This window comes from Aphanomyces astaci (assembly GCF_000520075.1).
Source record: "Aphanomyces astaci strain APO3 unplaced genomic scaffold supercont1.4, whole genome shotgun sequence".
NCBI lineage: Eukaryota > Oomycota > Saprolegniomycetes > Saprolegniales > Verrucalvaceae > Aphanomyces > Aphanomyces astaci.
Genome location: NW_009798267.1, coordinates 1495487 through 1516305, shown reverse-complemented (window position 1 = coordinate 1516305; position 20819 = coordinate 1495487). Strand labels below are relative to the sequence as shown.

At 50.0% G+C, this 20819-nt stretch overlaps 11 protein-coding genes across 13 annotated transcripts; 8 read left to right on the top strand and 3 right to left on the bottom strand.

The window, feature by feature from the left end:
* Positions 1 to 1267: 1267 nt before the first annotated feature.
* H257_02685 (hypothetical protein) lies at positions 1268 to 2981 on the top strand. Of its 3 annotated transcripts, XM_009826429.1 has the most exons (8): positions 1268 to 1313; positions 1387 to 1932; positions 1982 to 2097; positions 2146 to 2185; positions 2240 to 2317; positions 2385 to 2528; positions 2575 to 2649; positions 2700 to 2981. In XM_009826429.1, the coding sequence occupies exons 1-8, from the start codon at positions 1284 to 1286 to the stop codon at positions 2760 to 2762; spliced, it is 1092 nt and encodes a 363-aa protein (XP_009824731.1). In that variant the 5' UTR covers positions 1268 to 1283; the 3' UTR covers positions 2763 to 2981. The 3 variants fall into 3 exon arrangements, with proteins under 3 accessions (XP_009824731.1, XP_009824733.1, XP_009824732.1); XM_009826431.1 differs by having other exon boundaries at positions 2240 to 2528; XM_009826430.1 differs by having other exon boundaries at positions 2146 to 2528.
* A 128-nt stretch (positions 2982 to 3109) lies between these two features.
* H257_02684 (hypothetical protein) lies at positions 3110 to 4149 on the top strand. The gene is made up of 4 exons (XM_009826428.1): positions 3110 to 3632; positions 3694 to 3868; positions 3919 to 3996; positions 4047 to 4149. The coding sequence occupies exons 1-4, from the start codon at positions 3222 to 3224 to the stop codon at positions 4130 to 4132; spliced, it is 750 nt and encodes a 249-aa protein (XP_009824730.1). The 5' UTR covers positions 3110 to 3221; the 3' UTR covers positions 4133 to 4149.
* A 1290-nt stretch (positions 4150 to 5439) lies between these two features.
* On the top strand, positions 5440 to 6299 carry H257_02683 (hypothetical protein). The gene has a single exon (XM_009826427.1). It carries the CDS (start codon positions 5518 to 5520, stop codon positions 6178 to 6180), a length of 663 nt encoding a protein of 220 aa, XP_009824729.1. The 5' UTR covers positions 5440 to 5517; the 3' UTR covers positions 6181 to 6299.
* A 1499-nt stretch (positions 6300 to 7798) lies between these two features.
* H257_02682 (hypothetical protein) lies at positions 7799 to 9069 on the bottom strand. Its single transcript, XM_009826426.1, has 3 exons — positions 8636 to 9069; positions 8468 to 8577; positions 7799 to 8398 (listed from the first exon to the last, which is right to left on the bottom strand). Exons 1-3 carry the CDS (start codon positions 9028 to 9030, stop codon positions 7947 to 7949), a joined length of 957 nt encoding a protein of 318 aa, XP_009824728.1. The 5' UTR covers positions 9031 to 9069; the 3' UTR covers positions 7799 to 7946.
* Positions 9070 to 9282: 213 nt separating this feature from the next.
* H257_02681 (hypothetical protein) lies at positions 9283 to 10405 on the top strand. Its single transcript, XM_009826425.1, has one exon. The coding sequence runs from the start codon at positions 9322 to 9324 to the stop codon at positions 10351 to 10353; it is 1032 nt and encodes a 343-aa protein (XP_009824727.1). The 5' UTR covers positions 9283 to 9321; the 3' UTR covers positions 10354 to 10405.
* A 903-nt stretch (positions 10406 to 11308) lies between these two features.
* On the bottom strand, positions 11309 to 12474 carry H257_02680 (hypothetical protein). The gene is made up of 2 exons (XM_009826424.1): positions 11743 to 12474; positions 11309 to 11664 (listed from the first exon to the last, which is right to left on the bottom strand). Exons 1-2 carry the CDS (start codon positions 12430 to 12432, stop codon positions 11377 to 11379), a joined length of 978 nt encoding a protein of 325 aa, XP_009824726.1. The 5' UTR covers positions 12433 to 12474; the 3' UTR covers positions 11309 to 11376.
* Positions 12475 to 15387: 2913 nt separating this feature from the next.
* On the top strand, positions 15388 to 15687 carry H257_02679 (hypothetical protein; the record flags this gene model as incomplete). The annotated part of the gene is made up of 1 exon (XM_009826423.1): positions 15388 to 15687. One exon carries the CDS (start codon positions 15388 to 15390, stop codon positions 15685 to 15687), a length of 300 nt encoding a protein of 99 aa, XP_009824725.1.
* A 132-nt stretch (positions 15688 to 15819) lies between these two features.
* H257_02678 (hypothetical protein) lies at positions 15820 to 16557 on the top strand (the record flags this gene model as incomplete). The annotated part of the gene is made up of 4 exons (XM_009826422.1): positions 15820 to 15885; positions 15942 to 16077; positions 16133 to 16236; positions 16294 to 16557. 4 exons carry the CDS (start codon positions 15820 to 15822, stop codon positions 16555 to 16557), a joined length of 570 nt encoding a protein of 189 aa, XP_009824724.1.
* A 340-nt stretch (positions 16558 to 16897) lies between these two features.
* Positions 16898 to 18247, top strand: H257_02677 (hypothetical protein). Its single transcript, XM_009826421.1, has one exon. The coding sequence runs from the start codon at positions 16997 to 16999 to the stop codon at positions 18176 to 18178; it is 1182 nt and encodes a 393-aa protein (XP_009824723.1). The 5' UTR covers positions 16898 to 16996; the 3' UTR covers positions 18179 to 18247.
* A 30-nt stretch (positions 18248 to 18277) lies between these two features.
* On the top strand, positions 18278 to 19427 carry H257_02676 (CMGC/DYRK protein kinase; the record flags this gene model as incomplete). Its single annotated transcript, XM_009826420.1, has 4 exons — positions 18278 to 18721; positions 18768 to 18809; positions 18873 to 19187; positions 19245 to 19427. 4 exons carry the CDS (start codon positions 18278 to 18280, stop codon positions 19425 to 19427), a joined length of 984 nt encoding a protein of 327 aa, XP_009824722.1.
* Positions 19428 to 19645: 218 nt separating this feature from the next.
* On the bottom strand, positions 19646 to 20769 carry H257_02675 (hypothetical protein). Its single transcript, XM_009826419.1, has 7 exons — positions 20629 to 20769; positions 20503 to 20563; positions 20383 to 20426; positions 20298 to 20331; positions 20151 to 20235; positions 20023 to 20077; positions 19646 to 19970 (listed from the first exon to the last, which is right to left on the bottom strand). Exons 1-7 carry the CDS (start codon positions 20680 to 20682, stop codon positions 19680 to 19682), a joined length of 624 nt encoding a protein of 207 aa, XP_009824721.1. The 5' UTR covers positions 20683 to 20769; the 3' UTR covers positions 19646 to 19679.
* Positions 20770 to 20819: the final 50 nt, after the last annotated feature.

The following is a 20819-nucleotide window of genomic DNA, read 5'->3' as shown; positions in this document are numbered from 1 at the left end:
GAAATTCGATCGTGCTTTTTTGTGGGCGGGAGTGAGGCGTGGACATGACTTTCTTTTCCGACACTTTGCAAACTTGGAGCTGCGAAGGATACGAATGATTGTGGTGTGGCTTGGTTGTGGGTCCAACGAGGCAGCAATCTTCCGCGAGGTTTGCTGCTTGTGAATTGCAAGTCGGAATATGCGTCGGATGTCGCGCCGCTTAAAAAGTAGGCGACGCCCTGGTCGTTTCGTTGGATTGGGTTGTCGTTGCTGCCTTCAAAGGTTCCTTATGGCCTTTTCGCTTCTTTGCAAGGCCTGGGCGATCCACCGGTTGGACTTTCCAAGTGACTTGTAGGCTTGGGCCTGGCCCACCTCTTGTGGGGTCAGTTTGGTTCCCCAGGGCATGGGTTGTTTGCGAATGGGTGGTTGAAACATATGCATGTCATGGGCTGTTCGTCAGCGTCATTTTAACCTATTTTACGGCTAAAACAGAGCATTATTACATGAAATATGGTAGAAAAACGCAAGTGCGGCTATAGTTTTGCACCAACTAAAATACACGTTTTATCATTTTTTGTAAATACCATTGATCGTCCATAGTAATGCTAAGTGTAGATTGTAATCATTTTTTAATATGCGTCGAATGTTACTAGCGGCTTCTGTAATGGACAAAAACAAAAATGTCATCTTGAAAATTTTGGGGTGCGGCTATAGTTTTGTTCCAGACTGTAGTATGAATGAAGTACATAACGTTACACTGTTTCGACCATCATATGTACTATGTTGTCATTGGAAAAATCGTCAAGGGATGTTGCTGGGGCTAGAATATGTACACATGGACAACCCCACTACAGTAAAACCATTCACCTGACAGCTACAGTACTGTATGCATGTTCTAGTTGAATGTGTGACAAACCGCACAATGAAAGACTATCCCCTTACTGTACCCAGTAGAGGGTGAGCGACGCCCGAGCACAGTTGCTCCTCATGCCAATATAGTATTGGATTAGTCTGTCGAAATGTTGCTCCTCATGCCAATATAGTATTGGATTAGTCTGTCGAAATGGCAGTATGCGTTGCGTTACAGTTATGTGCACTGTACCTATGAATGATAGGTTTCGACGGATATGAAAGGGGCCAGCCTATTAACCATGTCCACGAGTAAGCTCCTCGAGGGCAGTCTGAGATGATGCAGTTCTAAATAGGGGCAATGATCGGGCTCTAGCCCGCATATATCAGGGCGCGCGAAGCCCTTTGAAGGGTCGGTTACATGTAACTGTCATCACTCGCCAAGATTCACCGCCATGGGCAGCCGCAACCTCGCTGCACGGGAGGTAGGCATACTACTGTAGCTACGGCATCTCACCATCAAACACCCTCACACCTTTGCGATGTCCTTGGTTGCAGTCCGCGTTACTACAGCAAAATGACCTCATCAATGTTGCGTCGTTTAAAGCGCACGAGGAGGCGCGGGGTGCGCTTCGAGCCATGTCGAAAGCCGTCATCCAAGTAAATCGTCTGGTCAAATCAGGTCCGACTTCCGACGAGGGGGGCCGCGTGGCCAGTCGCGCTATGTCCAAGGCGGCGGTCCACGTGAATGCCCTTGGCGTGTCGTCGTCCGGAAGTGACATTGGGTCCGCCACGAACGCATCGGCCAACATCGCTGCCGAAGTGCTTCAGCGATCGCCGTCCAAAGTTCATCTGCAAGGGGGCGACGCGGCACAAGCATCCACCCCCCCCGACAGCAAATACCATGGGAAGCGAAATCAAAGCGTTAGCGTCGACAGCAAACAATATTCAGGGAGTCGAAGTAACTTGCTTCAAAGTCAAAACAGCACCTTGAACAGGTCGTCAAACTCGTTGGCAGTGGACCAAGCGCGGCGAGAACAAGCCGCCACGTTGCAGCACCTCGAGGAGCAAGTGGCTGCCATCACCGAGAGCAACAAAGCAACGGTATGAGCAACGACATACCACCAGTTGTTTCATTCTGTCGTGTATGTAGGAGCGGGCGACGGGGAAATTGGTCGACCAAATGGATCAAATGAAAGCCGACCACGTGGCCCTCGTGCGAAAGCTCGAACAAATCGACATGCAATTGACCAAGCAAAAAACCACCCAGTACAGCGATGTCATTTGAAATATGTGATATTTAGTACTTTATCGTAGAAATGCCCTCGAAGCCAACTACAAGGGAACCGAAGGCGAAGTGGGTGGCATACAATGGACATCAGTGTGCTGACAAGATGATGATCGTGGCTAGTTGGTCAATGCGCACACCGCGTTGGACGAAGCCCGGCGGCACGAGAAACATGCGATACAGAGTGCCAAAGCTGTTCAAGTACAGTACAGTAGGCACGATGTGACACAGTTGTAACTAACAGTGATTGATGAGCCATATGCCGTAGATTCGACTGGATCGGGTGGTAGGGGAAGTGGATAAAGTCAAGAACGAGCTGAAGGAGTTGAAGGAACAAAAAGGCGGCGCTGCGGTGCCCCGTGTGGACTTTGAGCGCGTGGGCAAGGAGGTGGCAACGTTGGAGAAGCAAAAGGTTCGTCTGTCACAGCACCAACCACGTGACATCTCACATGGCATAGATGGAATTGGTGACTTTGTACAAGAAACAGGCTAAGCTTATTGACATCCTCAAGCGCCAGAAACTCCATTTGGAAGTACGCACACCACACACGAGTACACTCGCACCTCGCTCATCGATATGTAGGCGGCCAAGAACATTGCATTCACCGAAGAAGAGTTTAAAAAGACATTGGACTGGGGAATGTAGATACATTATAAGGCGGTGTGGCGTGGTGGTCGATGCCGCCACGCCGTCGACCGCTACTCAACGGGATCTTTTCCGGTCAAGATCGTCTGGGATGCTGGTTCAACCTGGCAAACGCTAGGCCACGACGACAAAAAGGGACGCGGCCTGTATCACGTTGAAGTGGCCCTTGCCGAGTGCTACAATTAAAAAGAAATGAATCAATTCCAATACATTACACAAGTCATGAGGAGTGAAATTTCAAATTAATTCAGTGTATCACGCATGCGTCCCTGCTTTTGTCACAAAGTTGTCCATATTGTCCCTGGTTTTGACATCGGCGGTGTATACCTTGTCAGTGGAATTGCACACGAAAAGCAACTAAGACACACAACCAACTGAGCCAGACTTGTGGCTGCCCTTTCGCCTCCTCAACGCCTCGCCAGCTCCATATCCCCCTGTGATTGCACCAGTAGCCTGCATATGTCGGCGCCACAGGAAGCGCTTGGCCAGGACGATGCAGTGCGGCCACCACCCATCGTCTCAACGACGCGGCATCGCTCACAGCATCCCCCACAAACGTCGTTGCCACCTCGAGCAAGGTCAACAAGCGAGTCGGGCACAAGCATGTCCATTGTAGATCTACTTAATCCATCGTCCACCCACGCCCCGAACTCTTGCAGCGACGAAGACGAGCCCTCTTGTGACGAAAACAAGTTCAAGCAAGAAGACTTGCTTGCAAGACCTTCTTATAACGACAATCATAACGACAATCATACGTTCCCATCATACGAGGACAACGTGGACGAGTTCGTGAATAGCGACGACACAGATGACAGCGCATTCCAAAAGCGGGGGCTCTCGTGCTCGATCAAAACGTGCCCCAACAAGGCGGTACAACAACCTTCGAGACTTGACGTGTCGTGGTAGCGCACTTACCATGCACGTTGCGTAGGTGAGCAAGGGTCGATGTATATCCCATGGAGGCGGATGCCGATGCAAAGTGACTGGCTGCAAGAACGGTGCCAAAATGTACGGGCTATGCCACCTCCATGGCGGTCGTAAGAAATGCAAGCATCCTGGCGGCTGTGGGAAGTTTGCCAAAAGCTTGGGGCTGTGTTGGGCGCATGGTGGGTGATGGCCTTGCCCTCAATGTGCTGTGTAACGACAATGCTTCTAGGTGGGAGCAAAACGTGTGGCCAGGAAGGCTGCGAGAAAGGGGCGCTCAAGGGCGGGTTTTGCTGGGCCCACGGAGGAGGTTGGTGCTCGTTGTAGCTAGGGAGGGATGGAAGTAATTGCGTATTGTAGGCAAGCGATGTCGAGCTCCGAGCTGTCAGAAGCCCGTCAAGTCTGGGGATGTGTGCAGCTTGCATTATAAAGATCCAAATACATAGCTACACTCTTGTCCTCGTTCACTGTGCAATTTCGTGACGGTGGAATCGCGTATGATCGAAAATAGCCAGCGTTGATTGGATGATGAAAACTCAGGTCCACCAATCGTATGCCACGATTTGAGTTTCATGATGGAAACTGCTTCAACATGGTGTGAATTGGACGGCTGGGAACAAAGGAGTGTTAAGTCTTGATATACAATTTATGATAAAATGAACTCAAGACTGAGATAAAATCGATTCAAAGGTGACTGACTACCAAGGATCGAGTGAGGTCCAATCGCAAGGTAAAGTCGTAGTGCAATTTCAACGACACAACTCCTAATGCTCTTATATCGTTACTGTAAGCTTATGAGGATCTCACAATTCGCCAAGCCAATACTCACCTTAGTACTACTGGCTTGGCGAAATGTGAGATCCACATAAGCTTTAGTGATAGTCGACAAAATAGATATTTTAACGCTCCTCGGAGTGACGTTACAATGCTTATGATGGTAACTGGTCGCGATGGACAACGCGAGGACATCCACGAAATTGTATGGTTGGAGAAGGGACTCGTCACAGCCGTGCAATTCCTCTGGGGTTGAGTTTTGCATGAGTTGCGGCACAAGTAAAGACAGCACGACCTTCTGTCGTCGCGCGTTCTATGAGATATAATACGTGGCGATTCCACACAATTTGTTCCGACGCGGGCTAAACCCTCAAACCTGGACAAACGATGGGGGGGCGATTATACGTAGGGTACCCAATGAGTTACTAGGCCATTGTATCTATCGCTAAAGATGTCGACCAAGTACAAGTTTTCGTCTCATTATTGGGTGGGGTGTATCTTATCCTGAAGTATTCAGTGTCACAGTTGTCTCCTCACACTTGTTACAAATGGCACGTCGTCCACTGCCTTGTCTTTGACTGCCCTAGAGACGACGAGTCCTCGACATCGCTGTGCTTTGCTTTCAAGTGCCAACGCCAACACGACCCAATGCAGTAGGTAGCTTGTGAATCGTTTTGGCTTTCATGAAGATTGTAGTAAAGGGCTACCTACATAGTACGTACGTACACTATCAGTACACGTTAGGGTACTTCCGCTACATAGTCGACACCACTGATGTTGGACCTCGACAGCTGCGCGCACCCAACGAAGGCCACTCGAACCCAGGCGGTCCACCAGAACCACGCGCCCCGCAATTTCAACACAATCTGGCGAAATACGGCCAATGATTGGTCCATTTATTGGGGTGCACATACCGGGGCGCCTGTGCTCAGATGATTTTAGTCTGCGGTCTGCACATCGAATTGGTAACTTCAGCATATGGGATCTACTTGACGGATTCCACAGAAGGAGGCAGGTAGACGTCCGCCACTGACTAACTTTTCACTCGCTCGGCCACATGGTGCTCTGCCGGAACGCCCACTGCCGCAGCTACGGCAAGATTGACGGGCTCTGCCTCGTCCACGCCAAGGCGGCCGCCGCTGACACTGCCAGTGCAGCTGCGAGTATGGCCACGACCTCGTCGTCGTCGTCGTCCCCGCTGCTCCCTCCGTCGCCATCGCGACCTGCGTTCACGCCACCACCCCATGGGATGTTGCCACCGACGATAACAGCTATCCAACAACCCGCAGCGATGATGATAAGGCCAGCTAAACGTCTCGATGACGAGAGTTCACTCATGATGATGACGCAACTCCCGCCAGTCCTCCCAAACGGCCGCCTGCGCTGCTTTGCGCCGTCGTGTGGCGCATCTGCCACCGGGAACACGCCATTCTGCCCCCATCACCAGCATTGCGTGCTCCTGGTGGACACGCAACCAAGGCAACCTCAGCCACACGTGCTTCGGAAGCGAAGGCGCGTCTCGTCCAATGACTTGGCGCAGACAACCAGCGGCAGTGCAAGTTGTTATTCCTCCCGAGGGTCGTCCTCAATCGAAAGTACTTTAGCGCCGCCATCTCGTAAACGACAAACCTCCCCGCCGCCTGTCGTACAAGTCCCCGCCGCACTCAGCCCGGAACACGAACATGCGCAGATTCTAGCAAACCTTGGACGCAGCATGTAGCCAAACATTCAACATCACACATATTCACCACCCAAAAACGAGACGTTTGCTTGTCGGTCGCAACGTTGTGGACGGTTACAGGGTACAGCGAGCATAATCCAATACTATATGTATAACATACATATACAGTACCGTTGTCACTACTGCAGGCACGCTATTACTGTATTCAGGTGACCCTTGTCCAAATCATTCGCACGATTGTACTGTAAGCTTTGCGTTCTCCCTACTACAGTAGTACTACCGGTATTTTGGTAAAGGGCAAGATTGCCATGATACATCGTTACTGTGTATTACTGTACCGGTAGTACTATTAATAGTACAAAATACCAAACGTTAGTACTACTATTAATACGAAGTACTGTTACTCCGGTTATACTGATATACTAGTACTTCGTATCGGAATATAATAGTAGGTATAGTATTAATAGTAAGTAGTACTACGACTATTTCTACGGCAGTACATGCTAGTAATACTATTGATAGGTAGTGTACACACTACTGTATTGTGCTTTTCAACATTTCTGCCAGTGGTTTTAGCAGCTTTAACGATTGAACGTTTTATATAAAGAAAGGTTGCACTTGCTCTAAAACGAAGCAAATCGAAGGTTCTGTCATTGGGCGAAATAATACACGTTGTTTTAGTAATTATAGGTGCAATGGCATGGAAGGGTTGCCCGCCACTTCGTGTCACCAGACAGTGGAGTACAGCGCCGCCATCGCATGGCCTAGCTTAGCATTGCACTAAAACACCGCGTTTGCCGAAATTTCATGGGCACTAAAACACCGCGTTTGCCGAAATTTCATGGGCAAACACCCCTGTTAAGCAAACCTTGCTGGGAAAACCAGCCAAAAATTCCTTTGGCGTCCAATCAAACTGAAGCAAACCCATACGATCCATAAAATCACCTCTAATTAGAGCATGGAATTACTAAAAAGAGTGGTACGTTTGGTGCTTTGTTTTACTAAAACGAAGCTGGACTCAACGTAATACTACGTGTCCATGTTTAAAAGAGGGGTTTTAGTCCCAGAATAGCCAAAAGTTGTGAAAAGCACAATACTAATAAGAGTAATACTTCAAGTAGTACTATTAATAGTAGAACCAGTACAATTTCCACATTAACTGTAAAACAGGCCACTGTTGTTACCCGAAATACTGTTTCAATGAGGTTTATAAGGAACTTTGTATACTCAAACGTCCTCACCTCTTACTAGGTGTAAGTGCATCTCAGTCGTTAGCGATAGCTAACCACTAGCGATGCAGTTAACCCCGGAGATTTAGCATCGTACGTACTCACTGGGGGTAGGACGGAGTCCCAGGTTACAGTGCTAACGTTACTGGCGAAAAGGTGTATCCGGATGTAATAATTCCCTCGTTGACGACTGTGAAACAGTATTTCGGGTCAATATTGTGGATTCGATACGAATTTCCAGACCCTGTCGAATCGAATCTCGCCGCCGAATCGAATCACGAATCGACGCTATTGGCTAATCCATTTTTTAGTGGATTTGATTCGCTCTTACAGAAAAGACAAGTATATTCAACCAATCAGAACTCTCCGGTGTCATCGACAAACCAAGCGAATTTTGGAAGTTTATAGTGAACTCACAATACAACAGTGGAACTGTATGAGGGAATTATTATAATATTAATATTAATAATAGTATAATACCAGGTACAGAAACACACCACCTCTTGCACAAGTTTAAAATCGTAACTAGATACTAGAATGGAAATAACGTTACTACGTAGTAGTAGGTATGATGGTCTAGGCGAGTTTGGCCTTGGGTTTCTTTGCCGCGGATGTGGATTTCGACGACGGAGCGGTGGGCGTCACCAGGTCAAATATGTCAGCCCACGAGGACTTGCCCGAGGCGCGGCGGTCGGCTTGCGACTGGCGGAACGCGCCATCCGTGCCAAACACGTAGTCCCACACAGTGAACACGGAAGCGTAGTTGCCGTCAAACTTTTCGTGGTGGAAGTCATGATGAACGGGACCGGCCCAGAACGGCAAAAAGTTGGACCATGCCCACGGAAGTTCGTAGCCCGAGTGGTCGTCGATGGTTTCGAAGAGGCGGACCGCGAGCCACACCCACAAAGTGAGGAGGTGGCGGGTGAGAAGGAGCGGCCCGAGGAACGTGCCGACGCCCAGCAGCATTGTCTCGATCGGGTGCGCGTACTCGGCCGCGATGCCAAAGGGCGCGGCATATTCGTGGTGGACTAACCATTGTAGTACATAATCCATGAGATTCCATTCACCGCTAAATATGTAGTATATTTATATTGTACCTTTGTGCACGTATTTGTAGACGCTCTTGTGATGCATAAGGCGGTGGACCCAGTAAAAGTAAAAGTCCTCCAAGATGAAACTCACGAGGCATTGCCACGCAATGGTTGAGCTACACGCGTATCCCACGAACGTAAGAAGATGTCGTGAAGAAGAAGGGGTTTACTTACGCGGTCGGAAGGGGGAGCTCAAAGGTGAACCCGAGCTGGCGCAGTCCCCAGTCGCTGGATAGAATCATGGGCAGTTGCACCACGACGTGGCTGAAGACCAAGTGCTTGAAGCAACGCCATGTTTCCGCCCACGTATTGGGCTTGGCCTCTTGGATTTTGTACTTGCGGAAGTACGGGACGAAGTCCAGCGCCAGGTAAGGCAGCCAAATGCTAAAGTAGAGCGCTTCGTGGAGGACAAACGTGAACACGGACACGATCGTGAACGGCGAGTAGCTTGTGATCATGTGCTGCCAGTACGGCTCGAGGAACGCGAGGGAGTTGAGGTCATGGAAGGTGGATTCCAGCACCGCCAAGCTGATGCCATGCTCCAGCAACGTGGCATTCACGACGTCCATGGCTCCAAGGGGTGTTGGTGTGACAAATCTTGAGCAATGGTCATCATCCCGATTGCAACGATGGTGCAAATGTAAACATGTCGATTACAAAAAAACCTTTGATAATGCATACGAATTGTGAAAGGAAAGTCGCTGGCGCTCCGGCATTGGTGCGATTTGATTGGATATATTTTGACTGAAAGGTATGGCGCCCCGCTATTACATAGCCGGCGCACCAGGCAATCAGAGTGATTACATGCAACTTCCGTGGATGAAAAAGACACGTTTACGCTCACTTCGCTATTCGACATCATGAGCCGCGTTCTGACTGTCGCTGGTGGCCTCGTGGTGCTGGCTGCTGCCGTTGCTGCTGTGTCCGCCGCGCTTAACCAGACTGCGGATGCTGGCGCCCGTGTGTCCTGGGAAGAAGCGCTGGGTCGCATCGACCGCCTCGAGTTCTTGTTGCCGTACTGGCAGTACATGCTCGACAACTACTCATCGTTCACAATCAACACGGGTCTGACGTTTGCGTTGCACCAGATCTGCTATTTTGGCACGTGGGTGCCGTACCTGCTCCTCGACTTCTTCCCCATCTTCCACAAGTACAAGATCCAGCCCAAGCAAGACAACACTTGGCCTGGCACGTACAAGTGCCTCAAGCTGCTCGCGTTCAACCACGTGTTTGTGCAGCTGCCCATGATGGTCTCCAGCGACAACTCGCTCAAGATGCTTGGGTTCGGCATGGAAGCGCCGCTGCCGTCGCTTACCACGATCGTGTGGCAAGTGCTCGTGTCGGCCGTGCTCGAAGACTTTTACAACTACTGGGCGCACCGATTGTTGCACTGGAAGCGCATCTACAAGTACATCCACAAAGTGCACCACGAGTACGCCGCTCCGTTTGGCATCACCGCCGAGTACGCGCACCCTGCGGAGACGCTGATTTTGGGCATCGGCACCTTCCTCGGCCCGTTCCTCCTCACGCGGCACCTCCTCACGCTGTGGGTGTGGATGTGCGTCCGCGTCATCCAGTCCGTGGACTCGCACTGTGGCTACGAGCTGCCGTGGTCCCCCACGCGGTTCCTGCCGTTCTGGGGCGGCGCTGTCCATCACGACTACCACCACGAAAAGTTTGACGTCAACTATGCATCCTTCTTCACCGTGTGGGATTATGTGTTTGGCACGGACGGCGCTTTCCGCGATGCGCAACATGCCAAGGTGTTGGCAGGGACGTCCCAGTGGAGCGACATCTTCACCAAGCTCGGCCTCGTCAAGTACAACACGGTGGGGGCGAAGAAGACGAACGCAGCTTCATCCAAGACGACTGGCAAGGCCAAGGTGGCCTAGACCAGTTATTTAATGGAGAGTAATGACGATAGTACTGTATATATTCAACGCGTTTGGTTGCATGTGTGTCGTTGGGACGTGGCACGCTTTGTACAGAGTCACGGATTGTAGTTGCAATGCAGTAATTATTACTGCATTCTGGAAATTTGTACCGAATCCAATTATAATTCGGTACAAATTTCCAGACCAAGTCGAATCGAATCTCGCTGCGGAATCGACACTATTATTGGCTAATTAATCCAACTTTGAGTGGACTTGATTGGCTCGAACAGAAGTGGGCAAATATATTCAACCAATCAGAACTCCAGCTTGAATAGATAAGCACACACGAATTTTGGAAGTTTATAGAGAAATTTCCACACCCTGGCGAATCGAATCTCGCCACCGAATCGACGCACGAATCGACACTATTATTGGCTAATCCTGATGTTTGTTTATAGCGAATTAATATTGCTTAGACAAACCGCGCGAATTTTGTTGATGTTTGTTTATAGCGAATTCACAATAATATTATTAACGTTACTAATACTTCAAAGTATTTACAGTGGGCGGAGCTATCGAAGGGTCCTACCGGATATTATCCGGAACTGATAATGTTTTGCAATTTCTTTGTAGTTGAAATTTGTATCACTATCTACTTGTATTTATAAATAATAGCAGGTTATAAATACAACACGTTTTTTCACCTTCCCTATGGCATAGTTTTTCTTTGCTTACTGAGCGACAGTTTTGAGATAGTAAATGCGTTTTTCACAGTTTATGCGTTCTGAGAGTACGATTTCAACACACTTTTCCCGGATCAATTTGGACAAGTATATCGGACGTTACAAGTCCAGGACCCCTCGATGGATCCGCCCACTGTTAATCAGCACCACGGGATTGTGTAGGCACTTACATTGCCTGTCGACTCCAAGTGGGCCGGGCGGCTTTACTGCAACGCCGTCAAGCCACGTAATATATGAGTTCCGACGGTGTTCGGGTTAAGATTATTAGGGGGAATGCAGCATTTGTACTACGAATCTATTACAAAGTGTATTCACGGCTTTGTCGGGGCGACATGTTGGCGTGGCCGCCACGTGCGACGGGGTACGGCTGCAGAGCGTCTGGCTTGCGGGGGTTGTTGGGAACGGGACTTCGGCGCGACGGCGGCGCTTTGGCCCCGGCCTGATCTGCGTCAAAGTAGTTTGGTTCTCGCGACACGTTCATGACTTCGACGGACTCCATCTTGGTCATCGCGTCTTCCCGCTCTTTGTCCTCGGCCTTCTTTTTACGGAACAAAAGGATTTGGCGCACGGAAATGCCAATTGAGAGCTACATTCATTAAAAGAAACGAGGAATGAATGCATGTCGAATCATAAAAGCAACATCCAGAACACGGGAACATCATACCAGTGCTGCGATACCACCACAGATGGACACAATCCACTTCCACGACGACGACCCAGTACATTCAGGGGCGCCCGAGTAGTCCGACGCACATACGCACACGCCACCGATGACGCTGCCACGTTGGAGGTTACATTGTACTTCCTTCCCGTCGGCGCCGGTGGGACTGGGCGATACGCCACCTTGGTCCGGCGTCGATCCAGCGCAGGTCACCCCCTTGTCGCCCTCTGTGACCGTGATGGACAACTCCGATGTCATCTGCGTGCACTCAGTCGGGTAGTTGTTAACTTCCTTTCCCCATCCACGGAAGAGGAGTTTGCCAGGGGTGTCGATGCATACAACGTAGTTGCCTGCATTGTTCTTGGTGAATTGAGTTCCGCTGGGTTTGGGATGCTGGAATGCCTTGGTCGGGTCGACTACGACGGAGTACGTGACCTTTTCGGCGCCAGGAAACGTAAGGAATTGCGTGGTGCCGGCCTTCATGGTCAACTTGTACGCTGGCTGGGAGATGGTCTGGACCTGATCACAAAAACAGCACCCAGGGTTGGGCTTGGGGGCTGTGGAGCATTCCGCCCACACGGATGGATCGTATATTGTTTGGGCGAATGTGTTGAGGCATTGACCACAACACACATCCGCGGTAGTCACGGACGCGGCGGCCAGACCCGCAACAACCCACCGAACGAGAAACATGGTCCAAAACTGACTGTGAATACGGATGATACCAAGCCTTTGCTTCCACACATGTAACGAATTTTATCTTGCTTGCCCTGGTTTTTTCTCAACCGTATTTCTCTGGACACGTCAGAATACATTTGCCAAGTGTATCCGAGTAGCATTGCAGCGGCAACATATTTATTTAAATAAATATATTGCCGCTGAGGTTACAACTGTGACCAACGCATTCGAACTTGGGGTCGCCACATTTGCTACGACCACAGTATTATGATCTGCGCAATTGTATGCATACATTGGGATATATATTTAAATAGAACATTCTTTCGAAACCTAAGAAAGGTCTAGGATTGGTTCATAGTAATTGAATATTCAAGCATGATTGGTCATATCCACCTATGGTGTCTCAAAAGCAATTGAATTAAGCTTGTGTTTTGAATGGAATGTGTTCTTCCCGCGATACAAATACGAGGGTCGTTTCACCTTTACGTAATACTAGCTAGTACTACCAGTATTTGAAAGCAAGTCCTGTACTCGCGGTTGCTTGGAGGATCACAATCAGTTCATCAATTAATGACCGAGCCGATCGGATGAGAAGTATGAGGGATGCATGCAGATGCCTACATAATGGAACAGTACGTTCCAGTATTCCGACTATATTCTGCACCATCTCCTCCTTTTTTTACGAAGCAAGGGATTCCAAACATCATTACAACTTTCAGAGTGCTGCATCCACTGGGACAAACCAGGTTGATAGTGAAGTGAAGATATGTTCAAATGGGATAAACTGGGACAATGGATGCAAGGGGATGTTGGGTATAACGTTATCTGGATGATTATTCGTAGTATGAGGTTCCAAACGTCATTGTTCTACTGAACCCCGCCCAGCCCCTATACTCAAGTACTTTTCATTTGCTTGAATACTCCGGAGTAACGAAACAGTACCACTGACGATTACCGGTACTAGGGGCTTTGTAAATGGCGCAGCCTGTGCCTTCTCCATTGATCACATACAGGGCCCACATTCGTCGTTCGAGCATGTTGCTCTTCTTTGTTCACAATAAGGTTAATAACGTTATTTGCATGACAGTCAAGATTTGTCCCCCCCACGATTGAAGTGAATTCTACCCTCAGCAGTTAACTTACCAGATCTTCCAGTTGGCGGTTACAAAAGTCCGAAAAACGTTTCGAAAACTCCAGCTGGGACTTCATCGCTTTGTTATTAATGTTATTAAAAATACTAATTACACCATTTCTCAATTAAGTTCAGATTATTTACCGTATATTTCGTCTGACGCACACGCCATGTGCGCTATGTTCGCCGATCATTTGATATATTTCGTCCAGACCCTACATCGTTGCAGTGTATTTCCTGTATATGTACTTGTATTTCACTCGTTCGTTTAATATATTTTAAAGGATATTCCACCTATTTCGATTTTAGATGCAAATCGAGTAATTCATGAGTGGTGGAAAGCGTTTTGAGCTGTCAAAGGCAGAGATATGAGTGGACGTCAATCATCTACAACCTTACACCTTGTAGGTCAAGTTGTTCTGCGGTTTTGTTGAAAATGTGGGTGACATGGAAGTTAGCGCCTCATGAAGCAGATTTGCATCTAATATCATTGAATAACGTGTGAAATATACCGGTGGTGTGGCGAAATATACCGACGTTAGGCGAAATATATCGAATGTGCAGCGAACATAATAACGCACATAGCGTGAATTAGTTGTGCGTCGGACGAAATATACCGTAAATAACCTGAACTTAGTGGAAAAATGGTGTAACGTTAGTAGGAGGTCAAATCGGTTGTACGAGATTTCCATTGTGACGGGCTCTGACGCTCACGACAGTCCAGATCACAAAGTTCACGAATCACACTAACATAAGGTGACGGCTACTGGTGACGACTGTTGCGGTAGAGGGCTCGTATGGACGGGAACTTGCCCAGTTGGTCTCGCTGTCTCACAGTCAGTCGCCCGTTATTTACTTTTAGGAGAGGCTCGCCGTTTTAATTGAAAACAAACTGGGGGCGTAGGGTAATGTAAAGATGAGTTGCGAAACTTCGTCATCGATGGCGTTACTAGGGTGATTTTGCAAATGTCAATATCCAAGTGTAATTCTCAGGTAGCTTTCACAGGGAACTACTTGTGGAAGGTGCTTTTGCAATTGGGGAATTTGAAGTAAGGCAAGGTGGGCCTTCAGCAGTCCAAGCCATCTAACTTAACGTTACAGCTTCAATTCTTTACAATTAATAAACGTTTTCCTTGTTAGATTTTGAAAATTTTCTCAAGCATATTGTCATTTGCAAAATCACACTACTGTAACGTTACCATAATCTTGTGATTTTGCAAATGGCATTGACAGTGAAAGGAATCAATATTTAACAGATTAACTGTAGATATGTTTCTTCATGAAAAGTGTTTCGGGCCATTCTCTGATATCGGGCATTCTACTGGTTTTTTACGTTAATGTAAGTTAGTGTATCTTTTTACTACTACGAAGTAGTACTTTCGGACATAGGTAGTAACAGTTATCGTTCCACCAATCACGAGCAAGGATCGTTTCCTCCATCCTTGAGTTGCCGGCAACGTTGCTGTCCAGTCGCCCGCCAGCGTCGTGGTGCGGTGACAAATATTGACTGGTATTTTTTGCAATAGTTCTTTTTTCGAGGTTGGAGATGTGGCCGAATTGGCTGCAGTTGTGCACGTCTCTCTTGGGCGGGACTGGGTTGCTGACGCCGAGAGGAAATGGGGTGCTGAGGAGAGGGTGGGTTATGGCACTACCAACGGGCGCGAATTTGATTATAAATATATTCGTGGCAAAGCTGCCAAATATAATTGACATGAGCACACCAGTTTTGGCCAATCAATGGCAAGTGAGCAATAGATTTTTTCGACTGAAATAATAAAATCGAACAAGAGCGTGGATATGATGAAGGTTAGATCTGGACAACATCGAGCGTCGACATCATGGCAGCAGCTGCGTTGCTAGCTTCGTCCGCGATGCTGAGACGACTCGTGTTCACCTCCATGATGCTCTTGCTGCAGCAGTATGCCAAAGCCGAAGATTGCTGCGCCAAGTGCTTGAACAACGTGCCCGACTTTGTGTACAACTCGATGGACTTCAAGCAATGCATTGCTCAAAACTACTGCTGCTTCCATTGTTTCAACAAGGACATCGGATCCCCAACAGTGTTGCCCGTGGCAGGGACCGTGTTCAATGGTCCCACGACGACGGCCACGACCGGGTCCTTCTTGCAGATCAAGTAGGACAAGGCAGACCAAGTGACGTTTGTGTCCTTCGCTCCCAACCAGGCGAAAAGCGGTATTCCCGTGCTGGCGTCGTCCCAAGCCATAAAGAAAGACGGCAGCATCTTCCTCATCTGCCCGCAATACGCCGGTATGCTCTACTTTCGCGGATTCGGCACCGACACATGCAATTCCGTGTCCGTGGAATACCCCATCACGGTTCGTCCTTGGAGCCCCGTACTCCAGGTTTGCCATTACTCAAGGTTGCCCAATAGGTTATCAGTGGCATAGACGGCTCAACGTGCGGCGGGCCAGGTCCATCTCCTCCGACTCCTGGCACAGCGACCGCGGGAGCTCCAACATTGCCCAATGCTGCAGTGACGTGCAACTTGGCGCGCGGAAGCGTCATTGGTGCGCAAAGAAGCATTTCGTGCAAAATGAACATGGAAGCTGATGGATGCTCTAGATGGCGTTTGTGTCTGTGCGTCGGATTGGATTGGACCTCCAGAGTGTGTGGGTACGCCCATCTGGAAGTGGCTCGTGACAGTTGGGGGTGGCGTGGCGGCGATGGTACTTACGTCCGTGTATCCACCCCACCATGACTTTGATTGCATTCGTCACCCCTAGTGCTCCATTGCTGTGTCCATACGAGCATTCCTCATGAGCCGGAAAGCCAAGAAAAAGTCGGCAGCCGCCGACCCAACCTCCCCGAAGAAAGGGACTGCCGTGGTCGTTGAGATGGAAAGCATGCGCATGCAAACGCCCGAGAGGCGCGAGTCCACTCAGCCTGACGACGTCCCATACATTCAGAGAGAGAGCGGCGACCAAGATCCGTCCTCCACTGGCGTCGCCGTCCCACCGTCACCACGATCCAAGGAGTACACCATTTAACATTAAATAATAACAGTAAATTCCCATTTTTCAAAAGCAGTTTGACATTAGTAGCAAGCACTACGTAGTAATACTAATCACCTACAACTGTTATATACTATTAATAGTATACTACTACAGTACGAACGCACGGTGACGCGTCGGCCGTGACACTGTAGTAGCTGGATGTGTCTAACTTGAAAATACTATGGGATCGTATAGTACTACTAGAACACCCACAGTGACGCGGGGTTGTCACAAGGCGAATTGTTGACGATTCGCCCTAGTCACAATAGTCATACACCAATCACAAGTCTCTATTCGTGTTTTAACCTACCTCTCTATTATATAATTCTTTGATTGGTGGAATGCAATATCAGTTGTATTCATCAGCCAATCACCCTTAGTTCACACTAATTGGAGATCAGCTGACGAGGGCTTGTTGGCAAGATCTCCCGTGATGACGACGCAAGTTGCGCTGGCACCAAGCATGGGATCACAACATCTTCCATCGTCGTCATCTGCATCTAACCCTACTCTGGCGACTCGTTTAATGAGCTCGAACAGTCCAAGCGGCGCTTGGCGGGCGAGGCTGGCGAAGGAAGCGCGCCTGAACATCCAGTACAAGATCATGAATGTCCTGCGTCAGATGAAGCCCAACGCCCCCGACGTCGTGATCGCCAAGCTTCCCGGCATGTCCATCCGGCTTGAAGAGTGTTTGTTGCTTATGGCGCGGACGGAGGACGAGTTTCTGAACGAATCGACCCTCCACCATCGCATCATCGACCTGCAGCACAAGTCAGAGTCGAGGCTACTCAAGCGGTCGAGTCCATCCGGCCCTTCCGCTACCCATGGCCTGAACGACGAACTAAGGAGGAGATTGTTCGTCTACCTCCAAGCATGGCGCAACAAGACTGTGCAGGAAGAGGGCGTCGGGCCATGGGACATCCTGTCGACGCAAGTCCTTGCCCAAATTGCCAACTTGGCGCCAATAAACCTGCAGGAACTGGATCAGACGTGCGGTATGGGTCCGAGGTGGATTGCCGAGTACGGAATGTCCCTCATGCGGCACATTGATCACTGCCTCAAGTTCCTAAAGCTTGGAAGCATCCACCAGACGACAGATACTAAGCGCCACAAACCGTCCAAGTCGCCGACATCGCCTTCAAAGGCCACGAATCGAATGACACCCATCGCGCCCGCCAAGCCGCTTCAAAAACCTCCCACTGTCCGTGCGTCCTACGTCGTTCCGCAGCCCGCGTTTGTGCCGTCTGGATATACGTCGAGCTCGTCTCCACTATTCGACCCCGAACAACCCATGCATCATGGGTTGACCACATTCCTTCGTGGACAGCATGCGGTTGCTGCAACGGCACCACTTCTTCCACGACTCAGCGAGTCCGTCATGTCCCCTTCGATCGAAGCCTACGAAGAAGAACTGGCTCGGCTTCGAATGGCCCTGCATCAATCGCAGCAGGACAATGCACAGCTGCAGGCCGAAGTCCACTTCCTTCGTCAACAAGTCCATCAGCAGCAAGCCGCCGACGCTGCCATCGCCGCCTGCGAAGCGCTCGTGGCGTGCCAGACGGCCAGTGTCAAGCCCCCCAAGAAGAAAGGCCCTACGGCGAATTATCGAAAATGAGAAATGTCGACAATATTTGGCTTCACTTGCACACACTATGTAATTAAATAAAATATTCTAAAACTTCGCGCGCATTTAGAAATTTCACGTGCCGCCATCATGGCGCCGTCATCGTTGTCGTCGGCCTTGGGACTGATCCATGGAGTGACCTTGATGGAAAACCGATTCCTCTACCGCCGCGATCTAGGAAGCGGTACATCCAGCATCGTCATCCTTGCCCTTGATACCTTCACAAAGAAGAACGTCGCCATCAAGATTTGGAACGAATCGCTGTCGGCGGCTGGGGAACGGGAGGTCGACATCTTGGAGCTGGTGTCGACCCATGGGCCACGCTTGGGACTACCGATAGTTCAGTTGGTTGGATCCTTCTACTATCACGAACGCTTGTGCATCGTGATGGAACTCTTGGACGCGCCCATCCATCTCCACTCGACCAAAGACATGCCCGATGGTCGATACTTGCCTGCCGCGGAAATGGCCCTCGACGCTGACATTGACTGCATCTCACGCCCTCAGATGTCCCTACACAAATTGCGGCTGATGGTATCATTGCTTCATGATGTACGATGGACATTAAACGGCATGGTAGGCGTTTCATACATGTGCGGCCCTCGCCTTTGTTCACAACGCGGTGCGACCACCACCAATACGCAGTTATGCCCTGCATTCTAACATTCCACAACGATGATCGTAGGGTATCATTCATGGCGATCTCAAGCCCGACAACATCTTGAGCGACAATTCTGTCGTTGACGGCGGAGTGAAGCTCGTGGATTTTGGAAACTCCATCTACCTCGACGAGGCCACGAACCAGATCTCAGCGCATGGCTTCGATGTCCAAGCGATGCTCTATCGCGCCCCAGAAGTGGCCATCGGATCGTCCTTGTCGACTGCCGCCGACATGTGGTCCCTTGGGTGCATCGTCTTGGAAGGGCTGATCGGACAACCCGTGTTTGCAGCTCGGTCGCGCGCGCATCTGCTCACCCAGATCGACCAAGTCGTTCCACTCGTAATGTGGCGGCGTTTGCATGCTTCTCCATCTCACGTGGTTGCTACATGGGCGTAGACGTTGGCCAGTGGCATGTTCCATCGCGAATACATGGCCTTCCGCCGCCAAGTGGAAGTGAAACCCATCTCCCTCGACGCCATCCTCAAGCGGTTCCGTGTCGCCCACGCCGACGTCGCGTCGTTCCTGCACACGTGTTTTGTCGTGGAACCAGACCTCCGCCTCACTGCTGCGCAGGTTTGATATAGATGTACATCCTGCTCCGTCTTGAACGATTCATTGGGTTTTCAAAGGCGCTAGTCCATCCATTCTTGCTTCCTGTCAACCCCGTGAGCTTCTTACTCCCCGCGACTCGGCACAACCACACCCAGCGCTCGACGCCCCCACAACCTTCCAAGCGAAAGCGACCGTCGCCCAAGATGCCCATAGAGGCCAAGCGCCAACAACAACAACTCCTCACAGCCGCCATCAAAATGACCAACAACTCGTCCATGATTATCTCCTCGACGGAGCCGACACGGCGGCCTGGCTAAAGTGCCGCTGCGCCACGCTCGTCCCCGCCTCGCTCTCCCGCAGCGCTCGAAGCGCCGCGTCTTTGCAAATGGCGTGGATCATAGCTCCTGTGACGGTAGCGTCGTCATGCATCGAGGCCGAAACAGCCGCCAAATCGACGTCGGCGGCCAGCGGCATCGCCTTTGTGTACTGGCGAAAGATGGCGAGTCTGTCCGCCGGCGACGGGTACCCCACTTCCAGCATCTGGTCCATGCGTCCTGGCCGCACAAGTGCCTACACATCCATCACACATCGTCAGGGCCAACGAACGAACTCAAAGGGTTACCGCGTCCAGCGAGTCGGCGCGATTGGTAGCTGCCACGACCACAATGTCCCCTTGGCTAGTGATGGATGTGGTCAGTATCATAGTTGAGCGTGAAGATGTTTTTTAAAGGGACAAGAGGCTAGCTGTACCCGCCAACGCCGTCCATTTCATTCAACAGCGTCGACAGAACTCGCGCGTACACGCCGGAACTGCCCCCCGCGTCGTTGCCGTCGCCTATCACCGAGACCGTCAAGTACAAAAACGGCAAAACAGTGTGTATAGGTCGTCAATCATACTAGAAAACCCTCTTTTCGCAGCAATCGAGTCCAGCTACGTCCAATGTCAGCGTCGTTCGTGCCTTTTCGAGTATGTAGTAAGTACCTCATCAAAGAACAGAATGCATGGCGCAGACGACCGGGCGCGAGCTACATGACGACATGATACGTGAAGTACAGTATGCTACGAATACACACGAAACATGGCGACGGGAACAACAGTTACCAAACAGATCTCGGATCGACTTTTCCGTTTCCCCAAAGTACTTGGACACGAGCTTGGACGACTACAAAGGACATACATTCATGTTTCGAACGTGATTACGCCCGCGTCATCATATCATATATGTACCTGCACTTGCACAAAGTTGGCGTTGGAGACTGCCGCCAACCCGCGCACGAGCATCGTTTTCCCGCATCCTGACGGTCCGTACAGCAATATGCCCGACACACTTTGCACTCCCAATCGCTACCTCATCGTCGCAAGTACAAATGTACAAGCGGGTTATTGTCGATTTGATATCCACAATCGATCTGATTGGT

What these genes read in the sequence shown, in the direction of transcription:
- H257_02683 (XM_009826427.1), top strand. Translation starts at nt 5,518, where the DNA reads ATGGTGCTCTGCCGGAACGCCCACTGCCGCAGCTACGGCAAGATTGAC.
- H257_02681 (XM_009826425.1), top strand. Translation starts at nt 9,322, where the DNA reads ATGAGCCGCGTTCTGACTGTCGCTGGTGGCCTCGTGGTGCTGGCTGCT.
- H257_02677 (XM_009826421.1), top strand. Translation starts at nt 16,997, where the DNA reads ATGACGACGCAAGTTGCGCTGGCACCAAGCATGGGATCACAACATCTT.
- H257_02685 (XM_009826429.1), top strand. Translation starts at nt 1,284, where the DNA reads ATGGGCAGCCGCAACCTCGCTGCACGGGAG. An exon ending in ACCAAGCAAAAAACCACCCA is followed by an intron (nt 2,098 to 2,145) that starts GTACAGCGATGT and finishes ACTTTATCGTAG; the next exon opens with AAATGCCCTCGAAGCCAACT. An exon ending in CAACGTTGGAGAAGCAAAAG is followed by an intron (nt 2,529 to 2,574) that starts GTTCGTCTGTCA and finishes CACATGGCATAG; the next exon opens with ATGGAATTGGTGACTTTGTA.
- H257_02684 (XM_009826428.1), top strand. Translation starts at nt 3,222, where the DNA reads ATGTCGGCGCCACAGGAAGCGCTTGGCCAGGACGATGCAGTGCGGCCA. An exon ending in GGGGCTGTGTTGGGCGCATG is followed by an intron (nt 3,869 to 3,918) that starts GTGGGTGATGGC and finishes CAATGCTTCTAG; the next exon opens with GTGGGAGCAAAACGTGTGGC. An exon ending in TTGCTGGGCCCACGGAGGAG is followed by an intron (nt 3,997 to 4,046) that starts GTTGGTGCTCGT and finishes TGCGTATTGTAG; the next exon opens with GCAAGCGATGTCGAGCTCCG.
- H257_02682 (XM_009826426.1), bottom strand. Translation starts at nt 9,030, where the DNA reads ATGGACGTCGTGAATGCCACGTTGCTGGAGCATGGCATCAGCTTGGCG. An exon ending in GAGCTCCCCCTTCCGACCGC is followed by an intron (nt 8,578 to 8,635) that starts GTAAGTAAACCC and finishes ATACGCGTGTAG; the next exon opens with CTCAACCATTGCGTGGCAAT. An exon ending in CTACAAATACGTGCACAAAG is followed by an intron (nt 8,399 to 8,467) that starts GTACAATATAAA and finishes TACAATGGTTAG; the next exon opens with TCCACCACGAATATGCCGCG.
- H257_02675 (XM_009826419.1), bottom strand. Translation starts at nt 20,682, where the DNA reads ATGCTCGTGCGCGGGTTGGCGGCAGTCTCCAACGCCAACTTTGTGCAA. An exon ending in GTCGATCCGAGATCTGTTTG is followed by an intron (nt 20,427 to 20,502) that starts GTAACTGTTGTT and finishes GTCGTCATGTAG; the next exon opens with CTCGCGCCCGGTCGTCTGCG. An exon ending in TGCGAAAAGAGGGTTTTCTA is followed by an intron (nt 20,236 to 20,297) that starts GTATGATTGACG and finishes TCTCGGTGATAG; the next exon opens with GCGACGGCAACGACGCGGGG.
- H257_02680 (XM_009826424.1), bottom strand. Translation starts at nt 12,432, where the DNA reads ATGTTTCTCGTTCGGTGGGTTGTTGCGGGTCTGGCCGCCGCGTCCGTG. An exon ending in GTGGTGGTATCGCAGCACTG is followed by an intron (nt 11,665 to 11,742) that starts GTATGATGTTCC and finishes TAATGAATGTAG; the next exon opens with CTCTCAATTGGCATTTCCGT.